We start from the raw sequence: 20827 nt of genomic DNA, 5'->3' as shown, positions 1-20827 counted from the left end.
CAATCAGTGATATAAAAAGGATAAATGGTGCCAGGTATATTTTTTTCACTTCATTCTTTATATTATCCTTAGAAAAGTAAAATAAATACATTCATATTTTGTTTTCTTTGTGCTCAGGGCATCTATATATCCCTTGTTCCTCAATACTGCAATGCAATTGAACTCAATATACTTATCTAGTAGAAGAGTGAAAATGCCTACTTTATGTCTTTAAAAGAAATTTAAAATGATAAAATTGTAGATGAGAAAGGAAGGAACAGTTTCAACAAACCTTCATCTTGTGTGGAACATCTAGCCATGCTGGATTAGTATTGGAATCGTATGGTACATTGGCTGGTTGCATCAGCATTGATATCCAAGAGCTAAGAAGTGGTATAGTGGCAAAAGCCACAGATACAAGAGGAGAATTGGCAATCAAGTTTTTCCATGCCTGGAATAGAAAAATAACATAAAAAGAAAAAATAAATAGAAATGAATTTATGTAAAAATGGGGCAAACCTATAGATGTATATTGTTAATTCCTGAATGACTGTACAAAAAAATTCATCATTTATAAAATCTATTTTTATTTGTTTTTAAGAAATCTTATAGAAAAACCAATGCGTAAAAGTTACACTTACTTCATATAAAAGGTTATGTATATCTGAATGAAGTTCCACTAAACTTCGTTGGAATAAAAGTCTCATCATAGGTTGTAATATGTTAGGTAGCCATGATATGTCACCCTATGAATATAAATATATATTATAATTTTAGTTTAATATTACAAGATTCTTTATATATACTTTAAAAATAGGAAGGGCATATTTAAAGAATACTCTTATAGAAAGAAACAAGAAAATAAAGGACAGTGAAACCTCACATAACGAACATAATTTGTTCCCAAATTTTACTTGTGATGAGAAACATTTGTTAAACGTATTATTTTTCTTATAGAAATGCATGAGAAACAGAACAATGCGTTTAATTTTAAAAAGAAAAAAAAAAAAAAAAAAAAAAAAAGGAAAGAAAATAAAAACTACTTTACATTACAGTAATTTATTATTGATAATACATGCATTTTTTTACAAGAAAGTTGTCTTTGCTTTTGCTATAAGCTTCAAAATTTGGTGGTGGGGAACACCACATTATCGTTACATGAATTTGCAGCGTGCATAGCTACTGCCTAGTTAATGGGATGCTTCTCAATGTACAATGCAATAATTTCCCATCCTTTCGGCATCTGCCTCCCTTCATTGGAAGGTAATTGCTCTGTCGAGCTTATAAATTTCTTTCTCAGCAGTTTTTTTTATTGTGACACAGAAAAAATGCAACTCATAAATTTTTCAGTAGTTCTAACTATGTTCTTTCACCAGCTCAACAATATTATTCCTCTCCATCTTTGCTCTATAATCTTGACCAAAGAAATTCATTGATTAAACAAGATCAGTTGAATAGTTCTCTTCAAAAAAGACTGATACACAATCCAATCCAATATGTGGCATCGCAATGTCCCTTTGATATTCGTTCTATAAAACATTTTTTTTAACGATTTTTTTTTATTATGAACTAGGATTCAAAATGAAGGTCTAGGGAGAAATAAAACACAAATAATTTTTGTTATTATGATACAAATCATTTAATGATTACTTAACAAAAACATTACAAAGAAAGATTTATTATTATTATTTATTCATTTTTGCCAATTCAAGTATTTGGATATCAATTTCTGCAGATTTTTCAGCCATAAGCTAATGGACCTAATTTGTAATAAATAAGGTACGACATTTCTGCACTGTCTAATGTACATGTTTTTAGTTATTTCACTTTCAGTGAACATAAGTGAAAATATTTCCGATATATCATTGAACGCATTAAAGGACAAAAGTGAAGCCATAAGCTTCAATGCCCATAAGAATTCAATTTTAAATTAGAGTTCTTGAACTGAAAAGTTTGAAATCTGTTTATTTTTGGACATTAAATTTAACTAGTCATCTTTTCCCGTATTCCTTTTAAATACTAAATCCAATATTAACGATGACTCTTTTGAATTGGCATGCAGTCTTATATGTTTTCTTCTTGTGTGACTAGTAAGCGCCTGTTTTCCCATTTTACTTAAGTTTATAATTTTCTTACAAAGTGAGCAGTACACAAAAAATGGATTTTGTGGAACTTTTCAGCCCTCTTCAGCAAAATCATGATTGATTTTTTTTTTAATTCGTCCAATTTGTATTAAATACAAATTTTGAACAGCTCATTTTTTTTTTTTTTTTTTTTTTAAATTCTCTAACCTACTTTGAATAAGCTCCCAGTTCCACAAATAATAAACAAACCATTCAACCAACTACATACCCCTGTTTTATTAGTAGATGTTAAAGTGATGAGAGCTTGAAGAACAGATTTTCTAACAACGGATGAATTATGACTCAGAAAAGGCCAAAGACGAGGGACTAATTCTTCCAAATTTCCCATGGAGCTGTGAAAGAGACAGAGATCACTATTTAAAATTTATCAAATTATATATATCACACAAATTTTCAGACAATATGAAATACAAAGCTTAATTTTGTAAAAAAAAAAAAAAAAAGAGCAATAAGAAGATTTGAATATTATTTTATACCATATCTCCCACGAAAGCACATCAAAATATTTAATTACAGATAAAGATAACATAGGTTAAAGCAAAAATGTTTTTAGAATGTATGTGAAACCAAAAAAGTATTTATAAATCAGTATGATTAGGAATTTGTTAAGAAGAAATTATAAAATTTCAGTATTTTAGCAGTTTAACAAAGACAGCAAGATGAGAATTGAACTTGATAGCATTTCTAAAATTCATTGACAATTAACATGTTAGCATGGAATTTTTGGCACATTTATAGAGTGGGAGTTAGATAAAAAAATAACATGGAATTTATATAATGCAATTTAAAATGCATTTATATATGTGCATATATGAGTGGAATCTAAACATTTTTGCTATATCACTAAATAATAAAGTTTCTTTACTAGGCATTTTGCAAGTCTTACTTATTCAGTTACAGAAAATATCATATGTTATATTTTTCCTTTATGCGTTATATCAAAATTTAAATAAAAAAATAACACTTGTGGATATTTACAGTGCTTGGTTTAGTTAGCAATGTTCAGATTATACCAAGATTGTGAAGCCCCATTATACATAATGCACCCATTTTAAAGATACCTATTGAGCCCATGAATTTTTACAAGTACTTAAAATATTTTTTAAAGTGAAAGCACTAAAATTTAAAATTGTATTATCATTAATTTCAACTCTGAAGACTATTTCAGAATCTTTTAAAACTCATTAAATTTTCATGAACTCATACATTCTCAATAAACAATTTCAAACTAGACAAATGCAAAAAAATACTTTTTTTCCCTAAAAAATTATGTAATAACAATATTTTAAAATGATACTGATTTAGCCTTATTTAACAAATAATACCTTTCTGAACAGTAAGTAGAAGTATATGAAAGTAAAGATGCAAGAAGTTGTAAAATACTGCTTGTTGAGACAGTTAAATCATCCAAATCAAGCAATGCATTCCATAACGATGATATGACAGATGGAACCTAAAATAAAGTTCCGGTAAATATAAAATTAGCTTTAAAGATAGTTTTACACAATTCAAATGGCTATATATAATCATCAAAATGATCTAAAAATATAATACTCGAAATAATATAACAAGAAACTGCATACTTTTTCAGGTAAGGTTGTGACAATGATGTCTGTTACTGGAACTAAGGCTGATGCTGCAACTGCACTCACATCATCTACACTGTCTTGCAAACATAAACAAGTTGATTCAAATACTAATGGTATCATAAATTCCTTCATATCCTAAATAAATAAGTAAAATAATTAAGAAACAATTTAAATATACAACAATAGCAACAACAACAAAACCAAATGACAAAAAAGTATCAGGATGATATTTCAGTAATGAAAATAAAATCAAGGTTGATGATTTTCAGATTACTTACTGAAGCCCCTTTCACAGATAGTCTTTAATGGAATATGTATATTGTTAAGAATTTGTAATATTGCTTCTAGTTGCAGGAAGTCTCATGGTAAGAAAGGTAGTTTTATAGAAGGCTCTGATGGATGTCTGATCAATGACCCCAGGCCTTAATGGCAAACTTGGCAACAAAATGAAAGATTCTAGAATATACAGGAATTTTGACAAGTCCATTAAAACAGGAGTCGTGATAATCTTTCAAGAACCTCCTTTGGCCTGTCATGGAAACTATCAAAAGCCAGGAAACAGAACTGAAGTCCATTGTAATATTCAGGCAGCATTCAGTCCTGTGTTGAGCAGACAGTCTGTATTAAGTTAGCTGGTGAATCATGGAGTCAGGAATAACTAAGATGAGAGAGAGACTATTTGAGTTCTCTATGAGCATATTGTAATATTACAATTATTTACTAGTGATTTGCTTTGTATGCTGCTGCTTATACAAAATACGCATTCAATCTGTTATTGAACCTGTTGGTCTGTTTCACTGTACACCCACTAAACTGGATCCATTGGTTTTGTGGGACATTGGATTTTTGGATTAAAAATTTTCTGTAACAATACTAAGTTTATTATTGTCTTCACTGCTGTAGAAGAAAAACGAGTAATATCTTAATAATAGATGTTAAATGGTGAGTAAATAAAGAAGAGTTTTTTGATAAATTACATATCTACGAGATTGGTACGAATGTGCAAGAGAAATATAAAGCTTCACATCTGATCACATTAAATTTTTTCAAGGTATGGAGAGAGAGAAAAGACAAAAAAAAGTACTGAAAGAATAATTAAAATAAATCAGAATGAGGTGATTTAAGGAAACTTGAAATTAAAAATCCTGCAGAAATTCATTACATTTACAGAAGGAACTTTGAATTTTTATCCATATAATCTTTGTTGTTTTATAATCTTTAGTAATATCTTGCTGATGTTGCTGTTAATAATAATGTTACATTTTCATAAATCAGAACTGTATTAAAAATAATACTATGATAAAAAAAAGTATTAATAAATTTGAAGCTATATTTACATGGCAGTTTAATTTTTTGATTTTTAAAACATTTTCTAAAAGAATGAAATGTCTTTCTTGAAAAACTGTTTGGATATTCATTTTCCCCTCATTTTTTTTTTTTTTTTTTTTTTTTTTAAAGACAAAACTAGTTTACTAGGATTAAATAAAGTGGAAAGAATAACTGCTTAAAGTTTTATTATTTACAACTAAGTTGGAACTAGAACTTTCAATATCCTTTTGGAAACAAATTTATTTTGTTAATTTATTATGGACAATAAATAATGGTTGAATTTGAGTTTTATTTACTACATAAATTTGGACTAAAAAAAGGTAATTGTAAATTAAAATTAATATTTACTAAAAGATTGGAGTTACCTAAGTATTAGTTATATAAATAATAAAATTTTATATTCTATTCAAAAGAAGAATTAAATTAAACGGAATAAGAAATTAAATTATGTTTTAAAAGATAAATAAACTGTAAAAGGAAAAAAAAAACATTAAATGCTTGAAATTTAAGGAAATATGTCTTAATATCAATCCTAAAAAATAATTTTATTATTTTTATTGGCAGAGATATAAAATCTCTTATCATATCAATCACATTTTAAGTATGATTAATTATCTTACAAAAAAATATACCCGAAAAAGAAAAAGCGAAGAAAAAATACTTACTTCTCGGACAGAAAGTATATATTTAAGTCCTAAAAGACCTCCATGCCTAGCCTCCCATTCAGGTCTTATTAACAACTGAAGTAAAATTTGAAGAATATTTTTAACTTGATCCTTAGTCATGATATTTGCTACTGCTCCTAATACTTGAGCACATGTCTCTCTTACAGGTGCAACAACCTAATAAGAAATCAAATATGAAACTTTCTAATGAAAATAAAACAACTAATCAGTGAAAAATAAGGATGATACATTAAAAATAATTTTAAAAAATACTCAAATTTTTTTATATACTTTTTATTACAAAAATTGTATTCACTTTTTATAATAGAGTTAAAGCATTCTTTCCTTCAATAATGAAATAAAACTTAAACATTTAAATTTTTAAATCAAAAATATAAAAATTGTGATTTAAAGCAATGTAAGAATCAAAATTTTTTCAGGTGTTTTCTATATTTTTATATGTAAATTCATGTTTTAAACTAGCATTAAAAAAATGAATAAAATCTGGAGTTCAGAAAGTAACTTAATACAAACAAATAGGAAATTATACATGGTGTATCAAAAACCTTGACCAGAGCCTTTATTCCTTAAATACTGATTACAGACATACACTGTAAATTACAAAGTTGCGTAAAAAAGGGTGCAAAATGTTATGAAATCGATTAAAATTTTCACGGATTAAACTTTAAGAAATACAAAATTTAAATCTTTATACGGACCCCGTACAAAGAAAATTCCCCAATGAGTAAAATGTGCCCCATCCTCTAATAAGGTCATGTACAAAATTTCAGAATTTTATCATGAAAACTCTCAATGATATGTTAAAACAAAGTTGTTGAAAGGTCAATCACAAATTAAAATGCAAATGTTTGCAGCTTCAGTGCAGATGACGCGACACAATAATGCATCATAAGGAAATAAAATATGCTTTATATCTTTAGTTTTAAATACAAATTTTAAAATCTATGCTTCTTGAAAAATACTTTAAAATTTTATATCGTGAATTACAGAATATAACTTAAAAATAGCACAGTTAATGAATTTGTAGAAAAATTTATGTAATCTTTCCTTTAAGTAACCTTTCCTTATATAATCTTTCCTTTAAGTTATTATTTCTAGAAATTCTTAATACTTTTGAACCAATAAATAGTAAAATTATTTATTTATTCAATCATTACTTTCTATGTTAATTTGAGTACGACCCCTAAAACATGAACATCCAATATGATTTTTCATCTTTTCGAACTCATACTCAGGCATCGAAAAGTGGTTTAAGTCAGCACTTTTGTAGTTTATATATATTATGTAGTTTATATCTTTGAGAATTTTTGTGATAAATGGCTGAAATTTTGTACATGACCTTATTAGAGAATGGGGAACATTTGACACTAGGGAATTTTTTTTTGTTTGGGGCCCGTATAACAATTTAAATTTTGTATTTTTTGAAGTTTAATCCCCTGAAAATTTTAATCGATTTCATAACATTTTGCACCTTTTTTTACGCAACCTTGTAATTTATAGTATATGTCTGTGGTCAATATTTAAGGAAGAAAAATCGCGGTCCAGGTTTTTGAGACACCCTGTATAAAGGAAGGAAATAATTATCTAATAAGTAAAAGAAATAAATATTATACATAAAATAATATTCGGGTAAGTAGGAAATTCAAAATATTTCATAAGTTCATAAATGGGGCAGGTAAAATGATTGCTAGCTCACATAGTGCAAATGTAAAGAATAAAATGTATTTAAAAAATCCTTAAATATATTCATGTTCTCTTTATTTACATTTTGACAAAGTTGAATCCTGGTGAAATTTTACAATTGAGTGATGTTTTTTTTTATCCATTTTTGTGGTCAACTTTTTATTCCATCTTGATTTTGGCAATTATTAAAATTTTTATTATTGCATTTAAAATCTTTTTAATTACAAGCAAACTAAATGGCAATTGAAAGAACAATGGAGGCAATAGCTTTTTTTTTTTTTGCCTTTATTTCTTCTTATTGCAAGTTATAAACAGAACTCAGCCTTGTGAACCCTCCATACTAATATAGATTAGTTAAGAGAATTAAGAAATACAATACAGAACATTTCTTTCTTATTTTAAATTCTGATTAATTTGAAACATTTATGAAAATAAACATCATTTAAGTAATATGAAATAGTTTTTTTTATTATTAATGAAGGGAAGTAACTATAATGTAGTAAACAATAAAATGGCAACAATAAATTAGTATTATATTTTGAATATCACTAATATAAATACATTAATTTAAGAAGAAATCACTTTTTACTAAGCCTTTAACTACAGCTACTTTTATGCATATGTGGTTAATAAATTATCCCACACAGTTAATGGGTTAAACAGATTTTTTTTTTCTCAGTGTGTACCAAAATAGATACGAAATAAAGCATACCTGATCCGAAATAAAATCTCCAAATTTGTCCAATGCAAGTACACATACAAGCCTAAGAGCTAAATCTTCTAACCAAAGTTGATTCAGCAAATCCATCTACAAAATATAATCATATTTCATAAACAATTGGATTTGAAAATGATTATTAAAACATTTCTAAACGAACTTGATACGATTTTAAGATAATTTAATATAACTTGAATGAATTGAAAAGTAGATTCAACCCTTTCGCTTTTGATAACAAAGAAATCAAATGACACTTACTCAATGCACTTTTTCGTGATACTTATATCATAAATAGCAACTCCTTTTGCACAAAAAAGTATTGCATATAAGTATTGATTCTTAAATTAAAAGATTTATCACATTTGAGAAGATAACACTATAATACACGTAAAAACTCAGCTATTGAACCCATCAAAATTCTGAAAAAATTAAAGACTAATAATGCAATTATAGCACTCTGCTTAAATCCTGTTTCCATGGCCTATTGTCTTTATGGATACGATTGTAAATTTGCCATCTGACCCATTGTAGGACCCCTAGTGCTTGTGGACTAGATTAGGAGCTCCTCACAAATTGGCAATAAATTGAACAGACACCAGAGATCCAGATAACCACAAATAAGGGAAAAGAGGGCAAAATGTGCTGAATTCAAGGCACATACAGGCCATGGGAACAGGGCTTTAGAACGATTGTTATAGAAAAGTAACAGTGAATCTTTTTTAAACACTACTGTTTTTCAATGTTAACTATATTAAAGCTGTTGCCAATTAACTATAAGTCAATTAGCTGTGACTTTTTGGAAACAGAAGATGAATCTTTGTTGCAAAAAATCAAATAAGCAGCTTTTTTCAAAGAATATACAAAGATTAAAAACAGCTTGTTATTTTAAAAAAGAGAAGTAAATATGTCCACAATCAGAATTAATAAAGATTATAATAATAAAATCATTAAAAACCTATTCACTAAAATAGAACTGAAGTATGAAGTTGAAAAGAGGAGGATCATTTACTTTTATGAAACAATAAAATAAATAATTGAAGAAAACTGATTTTACAACAGTCAACAAATGAAGAAAAATTACATCTTACTTGTTCAGGAGATGCATCCAATCGTTTCCCTGCATCTTTACCATGAATCCTCACAATTTCCCTTAAAGCTGTTGCGGCCCCATGCCGTACTTCCCAAGATGCATTTAAAAGGTCGTGAACTAACAAATCACTGAATGCTTCTAGTGGCCACTGCTTTGTCTAAAAATTCAGAGTACACTTTTAAATCAACAATAGATAATTAGGTTAAAAGTAAGAATACAATATTGATATAGAAAACAAAAGTTTATATCTATCATTTATAAAACAATGAATATTGCAAGGAAACAAATTAGTTTACATTTTTAGAAACTATTCTATATTCTATTAAATATTAAAAAGAAAACTTGAGGTAGATTTATGAGCAAAATATCTATGATAGTTTATAAATTGAAATTTATCTATGATAATAAATAAATTTTTTAAAGGTTATCATATGTAAAAGCAATTTGAATATTTTATTAAATTTTATTTTTGATGCATTCACTAATTCTATTAAGGAATTAAAAAAAGCACAATAAAACAAGGTTACCATTTCCAATTTTGAATGATACAAGAAAACTGAAGATAATTTTCAGAAGTTCGTTTCAAAGATATACTTTTTAAAAAAATGCATGAAGAATGAAATATATATTTTAACAGATGTTTCAAGATATCCATTCTATAAATGAATTACTCTTATTTCTTTTAATTGTAAAAAATATTCATTCACAGGAAAAAAAAAATGACATTTTAAAAATTCTTACTTCTTCCCATAGATTTACACCATTATTCTCTACACCTGTTTCTTCAAATGAGGCAAATGAAGTAGAAATTTTACGTTTCTTAGGTGCTGGTTCAGAGCTAATCGAAAAGACAAAGAGAGAAAAAAAAAAATGCTTTTCAAGAATTTAAAGTTTTGAGTTCAAAGACAAATCAAGAGAATAAATTTTACTTACCAATTGGAATTTTCAGCTTTTATACAATTCAAAGATAAATGAGAAGTGTCATTGCTTAGTCCTTCGGTTCCATCGACCTAACAAAATTATTTCAATTAAATGTATTTAATTTTTCAACACAAAGTAATATTGGATGCTAAAAGATGGAAATTGCAGAAGGAAAACTTGAATAAAATGGTAGTTCAGATTCTCATTTAAAAAAAATATATATATATTTTTTTGTTATACTGAACACACGTTGATGATAATTGAGGAAACATTAACAGGACAGCATGTCCCAGTTATTTTATAGGTTTCGTTTTTAAAATTCATGGTTTAAATTTTACAACATAAAAACAAATAAAATCTATCCCATGATTACTGATAATCTGGAATGAACACATCTGCAATATCCATTAAAGTCAAAACATAAAAAAAGGGGCAATAGTATTGGCTTCTATCTATTATAGTACGGGAAATTCCATGTTTAACCTTTTGAGGAATAATACATTAAAGAAAAAAAATTTTCATTTTAAAAATACATTATTAAAACTATCCTCCAACAAAATACTTTCTACAGAAACAAATGTTCTTATTTTAAGTTTCCCTACATACGGCTGTTATAATTTATGTCCCATCATCTCTTTTGGCATATGTCTTTCCATGATTCATGGCCTCTTTTAATATCTCCTTTTCACAATATTTCACAAAGTTTTCAATTATGTTTCTATTGATGACGATAACAGTTGAGTTAGTGCTTCAGTCATTAAAGATTCATCAATATGATGATGTCAGATTAAAAACCTTAGATTACCAATGGAATAAGATCTGAGAAACTATATTACACATTATAGATTAAAACAAAATGAGTGTTTTGTAACAATCAAATAATTAAAGATATCCATTAAAAAAACTTGTATTAGGAGGTTTGTTAGAAAGGTAGATTATAACAACATTTACTTGTTGTTAAGTTACCTCTCTCAGAACCCACAAAATATTATTGTTATATCTGATAGGTCAATTTAAATAAAAGAAAATACAGAAACTAGCATCACTTTATGAGTTGCAAGGTTTCAAAAATAAATTATAACAATTACAACTACAACAATTAATTTTTCTTTAATTTTAAGAATTGCAGTTTTATTTACCTTGGGCTCCTGTTTTACTTTATCTTCAGAGGGGCAATGGTTTAATTCCAAATCTTCTTTTGAAATATAATTTGAGTCCATTCCCATGAATGAAAAAGTTAATCCCAAATGCTTATTCAACATCTCCCTCTGTTTTGCCAGATGTTCTTTGGGATCTGAAGCTATAAGAAATAAATATTTAATACTTAAAATTATATTGGAAAAGTTGAAAATTCATATACGAGTTATGTAATATAAAGGAACCACTCTTAATGAGTACAATTCATTTCCTAATCTTACTTCTAATGTGAAACATTCATTTTTTTAAAAACATTTTCTTTTACTTATTACGCAGAATGTTTGTTATTAGAGGTTTTATTCGGGTATAACTGTAATAGTTAAATAAAGGTAAAAATGACACAGAGTGGATAGTGTGAAACTGCTGCAAAAACTAAAGATTTTTAAAAATTTCTTAGCAAAAACAATATCAATAATAAATAAGTGAAATAAGTAAATAAGCATCTTAATACATGCATGAATATGAAAATCTGCATATTTAGAATAGGCACTTTTTAAAGCCAGCATGAGATAATATATCTGACTGCCTCAAAATTTAACATACATCAAGTGAAGAACTTTATTCCACAAACTGCTTTAAAGTTTTCAAAAATAATTAAAGCAAAGAAGGTATTTTTACCATAGTATTAAAAGCAGTAAAATCACATGACTTAATGATTCAATAAACCAATGGTATGGTTTTAATATCAATACAATAAAAATCATTGTTATAAATTGCATCAAAAATAATTTCTTTTTAAAAATCACTGAAGCCAAAGAAAACAAATGCATTCATTTAAACAAAATTGATGTCATTAAAAAGTTACTTTTTTTTTTTTTTAATCTTTAAGATAGTGTAAAAATAATTTTTATGCATTAATATGCTTTGATATTGTGGCAGAAAATATTAAAATTCTATTTTTATTTTTTAATTAAACCTCTACATTAAAATTGAAAAATCCGTTTTTAATAGCTTCTAATATTCAAAAAGCAGCTTCCTGCTAAATCTCAGGTGTCTAACTTCAATGCTTTATACTACATTGTTGCTCTGTCAATCAAGATTAACTTTACACAAACTTGCATAGAGTAAATATTCACTAAAAACGATTTTTAAAAATCTGAGTTGCAAAGAGAGAAAATTAAGAATCTTTGAAAATGTTAAGTATTAGATCTATCAGATTTTTTTTTATATAACAAGTAAAATTTGGTGAGATTAGTTTATTACATAATAATTCTTAAATGTAGGAAGTCAATAAAAAGAAAGGGGTCAAACAAAAAAGAAATCACAATCATTGAAAACTTATGGTTTCAAGTTAAAATTTCATCATATAAGATTTTACACAATCGACAAACATAATTGTACATTGCAATAAATTACAATTCAATATAGTACACTAAAATTTTTATAATAGGTCTTTGAAGCAACTGTTCCAAAATAGCATGTTACTGAAAACAATTATAGAATGTATAATGCATCTGATAGGCTGCACTGTAAGTGTTTTTAGAGCAGTCTTTTCTATCTTTTTGAATATATCTCTTTGGCCCACCAAATTCATCTGCCTAATCTGCATATCATCTTTAACAACACATAAAAGATTAAACATACATTTATCAAGCATAATTAAAATAAATTCACCATCTAAAACACTAAACATTGAAATCTGAATGTTTTTCGCATTGAAACAAGTATGGCATAATCAGTATTTTGTACTATCCCTTTATGATAACCAGTTGAGTATTTTAATAAATGGTGATGCATACTGTTGAAGAAAGAGGCAACTGAGAAAAAAAAGTCCACTAAGCATTATCTTAACTTAAACTGATACCTCCAAATCTATTTCATTCTGGGTACCTTATCCCAATTCTTCTCTCGCTCTGTCTCTTTTTTTTGGGGGGGGGGGAGGTTCTTTTTTGATACATTTGGTAAACAAATCCTTAGAACTACTTTCAATTCATTACATTCAATGTATGTGGGAGCAAAATAAAACAAATCAAGATTTCTTTGCATCAAGAAAATTAAGCCGTTTTACAGACCTTTTAAAGACCTCAATCAAAATTAAGGACTTTTAACAATGATTTTCAAAACACTTTTCATGATACTATGCATTCAGTGACAGAAAATAGTTCATTCATAAAATTTAATCAACTTCATATAGTAAATTTAAAGCAATTCAGACAGTAAAGAATACCGATATCAGAATTTAAGGCAATGTAACATTTCACGACAGTCCAATAATGAAGCGCCATTATAATTATTATTACATCAAAAAGGTATTTTTAAAATACATATTATATATAATGAACATCACAGAATATAAAAGCTAAAAATATTCATACAACACTAGAGTGAAATCAAATTCAGTTTTTTTTTAAATAAAAAAGTAATTCTAATAAATTAACATGGCTCTGAGAAATTTGATTTTTTTAAAAAAAAGCATCTAGATTCCAAAATAAAATTCTGATATTAAAAAGTAATCTTTGTCTACAAAGATGATTTCTTATATTAAAGAATTAATGTTTGCATGCTGAAAATTATTTATATTATTTTCAAAATAAAAGCGAACATTCTCATGTATTAAAATATACAATGGAATCAAAAACTGCCTTTAAGCAAAATAAAGTAATTAAAGATATCGAATTTTAGTAAGAATTCTCTACAAAATAAAGCAATTTTCAAAAATATGTTATATGTATACCATAACAAATAGTTCAAAAATATGTATACCATAACAAATATTTATTCCTTAATTTATTTCTAAAGCAAACTATTAATAATTCTGTTTGTTAAAACAGTAAAAGAAGAACACCTGCCTTAAATGATAACTATAAAAAATAAGTACATTAAATGTTTACTTATTCTTAAATTATTGAACAAAAAATTAAAAAGGCACAGTGGTGGCTTGTCAACTCAATATCCAGAGTGCTTCAAAAGACATTTTTGGAGGTCTGAAATTCATTATCTATCTAAACCAAAGGGAGTTTCTCCCCTTCAAATTTCTTGAATACTGATATGTGTTGCATTTGACTTTATATAGTGAAGATAATTGAGCATGGATTTTGGATCTTCTTCCATACAGACAATATATAAAAATCCATTTATCATGTTTATACTCTTATGTTCATGGATAAAAACTATTCATGAACAGTGATAGTCTGTCCAATTAATGGATATTGTAAAAAATTAGTGATATATCTATATTCTAGAATAAAGATCATGATAATCGTGCTTTTGAACTATTATGCTCAGAACAGTACTTTGCTGATTTTATTATTATTATTATTATTATTATTCAAGAAAGTCAATAAAACATTCTGATTTATAAAAATCTCAAAGTCAAATTTTTTGACAATTGCAACTATTTTTTTGTAACCAGAAAAATTGTTGCTAAATTTAAAAAAAAAAAAAAAAAATGATTGCAAGAAGCTGAATATTTTTGCATTTTAAAAGAATTAAAAGATCAGTATTCAATACCTTTGTCAATCTACTAAATAGAAAAAGAAACTACATTTAAGCAAGTGCATTGGCAAAATAATTTCACAAGCACATATAAAATGATATTCCCATTTTGAATTAACAAAACATCTCCAGGATATATTTATTTTTTACTCTTATGAAGGATTGATCAAAGCAAAGAAAATCATTTTAGAGCTGCTAAGCTGGAAGTGTTTCTTTCATTCAATTAATAAAGATAAATAATAAAAAAATAATAATAAACCAAGAGAAACAAGGTAAGTAGAAGAAAAAGAGAAAAGAAGAATGCCACTTTGTGATTTTCCCTAATGATTAGAGATATGCTGGCCAATCCCTATCATTGCAGCCCTTGATGAAAGAGTGTTCCACCCAGATTTTTCTCTAGCTTAATGCCACTTCAGGATGCATATTGAGCAAAATCATGACCATTCTGTACTGGAATAGAAGCTAGTGATATAAATTTAGGCAAATTATAATGCTATGGAAAGTGATAAAAGGTTGTTTCAACTTAGCTACAATTATAGAATGTGATTAATGATTTAATTATGCTTTAATTTTCAGTCAGTCAAAATAATAAAATATTAGGAAGAAAAAGTTGACAAATGTTCAGAGATCAACTAATAACTAATGATTTGATATAACACAGGGATGTTGAAGTCTGAATCCATAATGGACACACCACCACTAGACAAGTATTAATATTTAGTTATTAATTACCTGATTGCTCAGCTATATCAATTTTTGTACTCTCACAGGCAAGCAAATTGCTACCATTTTGAATCACTTTATTTACATCAAACTCTGAAAATTTCATCCGACCAGTTAACGATAAATCATTCAGGCAAGTTGAATTTTTCTCTGAAATTACAAAACAGTAAAAATTAGGATCAAATTACATAAATAACAAAAAAAAAAAAAAAAAACATGAAAAAACATAACTAGTAATAATTTGTATAATTCTTTTATTAAATATCAGAAACAGTTTTCATATAATAAATTTTTACAAATTTTACATTAATAAAAGGCCTCAATATTTACAATATAACGTTCACAGTTAAATTAATGCAATTCATATAGTTTAAATCATCCATTATTTACTCTGAATATCAATCCAAAATGGATGGACAGTTCAATCCTAATTGACGAGGAATTTATTTTCTAATAAATAACCTTTGTAATTGTGAAAATATTAAATTCTTTTTTAAAATAAAAATATTATTTCAGTCAAAATGAGGTACCAAATTTTCAACAAAATACTTATATCAGAGTAAGAGAAAATGAAATTTGTCAGTAATGCTAACTTTTGCGTGGTAAAATAAAACAACACAAATCAAAAAATTATAAATTTTCCAACTCATTAATAATGATTTCTAAAATAATACTGCAAATCTTAAAAACTCTAAACCAATTTACAACTTACAAACAAAAATACTAATTTCGTGAACATGTTTTGATGAACTAATGAGAAATGGTATAAATAAGAAGCAGATGAAATACCAACCTTGCTTAATATTTTGAATATTCCATTCTGGAACATTTTTTATGATAGCTTCAACTGCTTGCCCAGCAGCTATTCTTGTATCCCAATTAGAACTATATAAATAACGACGAACCTAAAAATATAAAATAATGGATACATGTTCACAAGATTGCACATTTCAGCAGTACATCTATTATTTAACTAAAAATAATAAAAGTCAATAGTATTTATTTAATGATTTTAATTTCAATAACCATAAAGAAAACAAGAAAAACTAAATTGAAGTATGATAAACCAATTAAGTCTCTTAATAAAAGGGAATCAAAGCAACAAATCCAACAGTAAATAATTTATCATATTAATGTTTCAAATTGCCTTAATACAAGGATAATCTGGGAATAGATATAATAATTTGAATCCTGGATAACACTCACAGGCATTTAATGCCTTCCAAGTCATAATTTTAAAAGGATCTTCGGAGACATGAATATGTAGCTCTCAATTCTCACAACTGAGACATGAAGGAAATTCACTCATGAGCAATCCATCATTTGGTTCATTTAATCTAACTAGGCTAGTGAATATTATGAAGCAAATAGAGCAGAAATTAAAGGACATATCCATATTTCTTAACCATGCATTTGTACTTAACTCATGAGAAGAAATGAGTTTTGGATATAAATATGAGGAATATGATGTGCGATTTCAAGCAATAAAAAGCCAGAGCTTAAATACAAGCCCACAGCTAGTAACACACTTACATAGTCTTTTTGACAACTTTAAATAAATAATTAATAAAATAAAAATACTCTCCAGCTACTATCAAACCATTTTAATATCTGATCTCAATTTCATTTCTTTCTTGCTGCTGGCAAGCAAACACGTATCATTGCCCAAACAATGCATGCAAATTGAATATGTCAATAAGCAATAAAAGGGAAATAAAAAAAATAAAAAAATTTGACACTAATTTACATATATATTCAGTAAAAAATATAGGTACAAGAATAAAACTATTATAATAAAGGAAAACAGTATATAAGTAGCCACTATTATTTTTCAAATATAAAATTCATTTTTCAGCTCAGTTTAAAGTAAAATTAAGGCTGAGAAATTAGGAATACTGTTCATAAAGGAATGAATCATATTTATAAAAATGGTAATGAATTTAAACCACATTACAATTTAAAATTATTGAAACTGGTGAAAATTACAGTACTGAATATCACTAAATTAGATTACAAGCCTCAAAAAAATTTTAGATTAAAGAATTTTTTCTAAAAATAAATAAAAATTCATTTTACAGGACTTGAATTTTATCAAAATATAGTTCTAAAAGTTTTTATAAAATTGGTTTGATAAGCAATGCAAAAAACGGACACTTTTGGTAATCACATAATAATTAACAACAAAAGTGAAATAGCAATTTTTTGTCAGTAATGTACCCATTGAAATTTACACAGTTTCACCAAATAAAACAACCATGTATAGTTTTGTTCTATATGGAATATTTTATTGACATTTAAGGACCAATGAATTACTCAAAAGTACCCAATAGTGCTGTAAAATAAGCAAATTGAGTTTTACTCAGTCATTTTTAGAAAAAAAAAAAAAAAAAAAAAAAGCTGAAAGTTATTTAATCCATTAAAAATTTTACTAAATATTATATATATATATATATATATATATATATATATATTTTACCTTAGCTAATAGATTATGTAATTCATGAGGATGAAGTTTTTGAACTTCTCCAAGCTGAACAGCAGCAGCTTTTCGAGTAAGGGGAGAAGAACCAGTATCCAGTAAAAGAAACAAGCGATCCAATCTAAAGAACAAAAAAAATATAAATATATTCACCATTTGGTTTTACTTATCTATAATGTTTTTCAGACTTGATAAAAAAGAATAACAGAATAATGGACAAGCACACAAATACATTCTAATGACTTAAAAAAAATATTTAAAGTCTGTTATATGAAAAAAAAAAAAAAACTGATATTACATCACACTCTGGTTTAATGTTAAGTCTTAATATGTAGCACACAAAAAAGAAAGATTAAAAAATTGAAGTCAAATTAGAAGTGATCATTAAAGAAAAAAAAAATACTTTGCTTATATTACTTACAACTTTATGTTTTACTTCGCGATTTTTAGATCACACAAGTTCTTTATATATAAGATACCAAGATGTTTTGCATGGCAAAAAAAAATTAATAACAACTCATTTTCTGTTAGTTGGACAACAGCTGCCATTAAATATCAGATAACAAATAATACAGCAGCCAACAAAGAGGCTTAATTGTGCCAATCGCATCATCTTAAGTTTCAAAATTGCAGAAAAATCTGTCACTTCTTGGTATTTTTCCCTCCCTCCTTGAATTCCACAAAGAATCTTGCTGCTGCGCTGTCACACTTAAGGGAAAAAAATACCACTATTATTTAAAATATATCTGAAAACTCAGCTTCCTGCACTATATGGAGATGATGAAGGTACAATTACTTTTTAAGGAAGTAACCAACACCTGCTAAGCAATTTCATTATGAAGACAATAATATAGGTAATGTGTTTTAACAAAATAGTCCTCATCTATTGTCCCTGCTTGCAAAGAACTTGCAACTGGTAGAAAAGCATTTGCCAAACTTTATCCATTTTTGAATACTTAGAGAAATCAAGAACTTTCATACATAGTTGTGCAATTTCTCATTACTGATACTTCAGCTGCTTCGAAAGGGCATATAAGCTAAGTAAGCTTGAACTAACAGAATTGCAAATTATATGCTACTTATTGCTAATTATATTTCATGTTATATGATATGATAAAAATTTTAAGAGTTTTATAACAGTTCAAAATTTTTACAATGAATTTGCATACTGTAAATTCGTATCAGAGAATTCAATTTTCATATCCATGCAATTATTCAATAGAGTCATCTTAAAAATGAATTTTGTAAGATGTAGATATTTCTTCAAACAATAACAAAAGGAAAAAAGACTAAAGAGCAATTCTAAAATAACCTTTACATTTAAAGTTGTTTCGTAGATAGCATAGCATTCAATGTTCCATTACAAATCATACATACTTCAAATTGTTCAAAGTGGACATGAAATCCATAAAAACAATTATATCCTGTATTTACATAACAGCATACAATAAAAAAATTTAACCCATTAATAACTAAATATAATATACAGTTAATTTCTCATTTGCTATCTGCTATAAGCATTTTCTTTTTTAATTCTATCTTCACAGTCACTTTGAATATGTAATGCTTTCATATTCTTGAATGAATGAAACATTCTCATTGATTAATGAAATCAAGATATACAAATTATTTTTGTTTACATCATATACATTTTATATTTCATTTTGATAAATTTACTTTTAATATCTTTAGTAACAAAAATATTGTTAAAATAATGGTTTCACTTCATAAAAATCAAACCAATAATTTAAAATTACAGCAAAAAAGAAGTTAAAATATTTTTATAAAACTAACTGAAATGAAATTAATGAACAAATGGTGCTGTAATATATTTTTAAAAATAACGGTCAATTTAAATATAATTTAAAAAGGCATTTAAATGCATTAATTGCAAATAAAATTAATTGTCATCTAAATACAATTTATTCTTGAATAATAAAAGGGAAAGATAAATATAATACTGTTAATAAGTTTAATAAATGAACAAATTTATGAAAATAATTAATAAAATTTCCCAAAAAGTTAATTTAAATTCAACTAAAATAATGGTGATATTTAAAATCCTTTAGTAACTGAATTTTTCAATGCAAAATTCGCTCACTTTACAATAAAGCATCATAAATTCTATAAGAGACTAATGTCAAATTATTATGATTCAGTACAGAACACAATCTGCCTGCAATTGACAAATTGCTTCATTAAATTAATGCGCTTAATTAATTTTCCAAATCAATTAACCATTAGTGAATTAACAAAATTCATTTTTAATTCGTTAAGTAGTTATTTCACATTAGCAAAATTAAATTGAAGAAATTCATAATTATAATATGAATTAAAAATAAGATAATTTTTTTAAAAAAATAATTGCTTACCTAGATGTCATCTTGTACTATATCAAGAATATACTTGTTTCAATAATTGTAAAATAATAAATTGTAACAATCTATCTTCAACTCAGAAGCTGCTGAGGATGATGGCTATTTGTGAGGACGTAAACAAACAACCAGGTCAAATCTACAGAATCTTTAATATGTAAACAAAACATCATTAACTTAAGTCACACATCGATCTCATGCATTTCCAGATACTAGTTTAATCAAAATGATGCATATATATACTAGGTTCAAGAATAATTCTTGCTGAAACGATCTAAAACGTATAATAACACTTGAAATCGCTCACTAGTTTTTAATGCAATCAATGCATTAAATTCACGTTTTTTATTCAATTTTCAGGCTTTTTTCAACAACCTCAATAATTATTAACCAGTATCAAATGGCAATTTATGATTTGCACATGAATTAATTAATAAATACTCATTATTTATAAATAAATGTCTCCCGGATGTACAACC

The 20827-nt window shown here is 26.5% G+C and overlaps 1 protein-coding gene across 1 annotated transcript in view; it reads right to left on the bottom strand.

Moving 5' to 3' along the window:
- LOC129960990 (TATA-binding protein-associated factor 172-like) overlaps positions 1-20827 on the bottom strand; it is a 51808-nt gene extending 30981 nt beyond the window's left edge. The window contains exons 1-15 of the mRNA XM_056074781.1: positions 20346-20827; positions 17971-18094; positions 16288-16399; positions 15504-15644; positions 11279-11439; positions 10152-10228; positions 9960-10056; positions 9217-9375; positions 8123-8218; positions 5707-5883; positions 3707-3847; positions 3449-3576; positions 2332-2455; positions 621-725; positions 272-430 (exon numbers count right to left, since the gene is read on the bottom strand). Of these exons, the coding sequence (XP_055930756.1) occupies positions 272-430; positions 621-725; positions 2332-2455; positions 3449-3576; positions 3707-3847; positions 5707-5883; positions 8123-8218; positions 9217-9375; positions 9960-10056; positions 10152-10228; positions 11279-11439; positions 15504-15644; positions 16288-16399; positions 17971-18094; positions 20346-20356 (1812 nt within the window). The 5' untranslated portion in view covers positions 20357-20827. The remainder of the gene's footprint in view (positions 1-271; positions 431-620; positions 726-2331; positions 2456-3448; positions 3577-3706; positions 3848-5706; positions 5884-8122; positions 8219-9216; positions 9376-9959; positions 10057-10151; positions 10229-11278; positions 11440-15503; positions 15645-16287; positions 16400-17970; positions 18095-20345) is intronic.

This window comes from Argiope bruennichi, chromosome 2 (assembly GCF_947563725.1).
Source record: "Argiope bruennichi chromosome 2, qqArgBrue1.1, whole genome shotgun sequence".
NCBI classification, from domain to species: Eukaryota; Metazoa; Arthropoda; class Arachnida; order Araneae; family Araneidae; genus Argiope; species Argiope bruennichi.
This window is presented reverse-complemented; position numbering and strand designations above follow the sequence as displayed.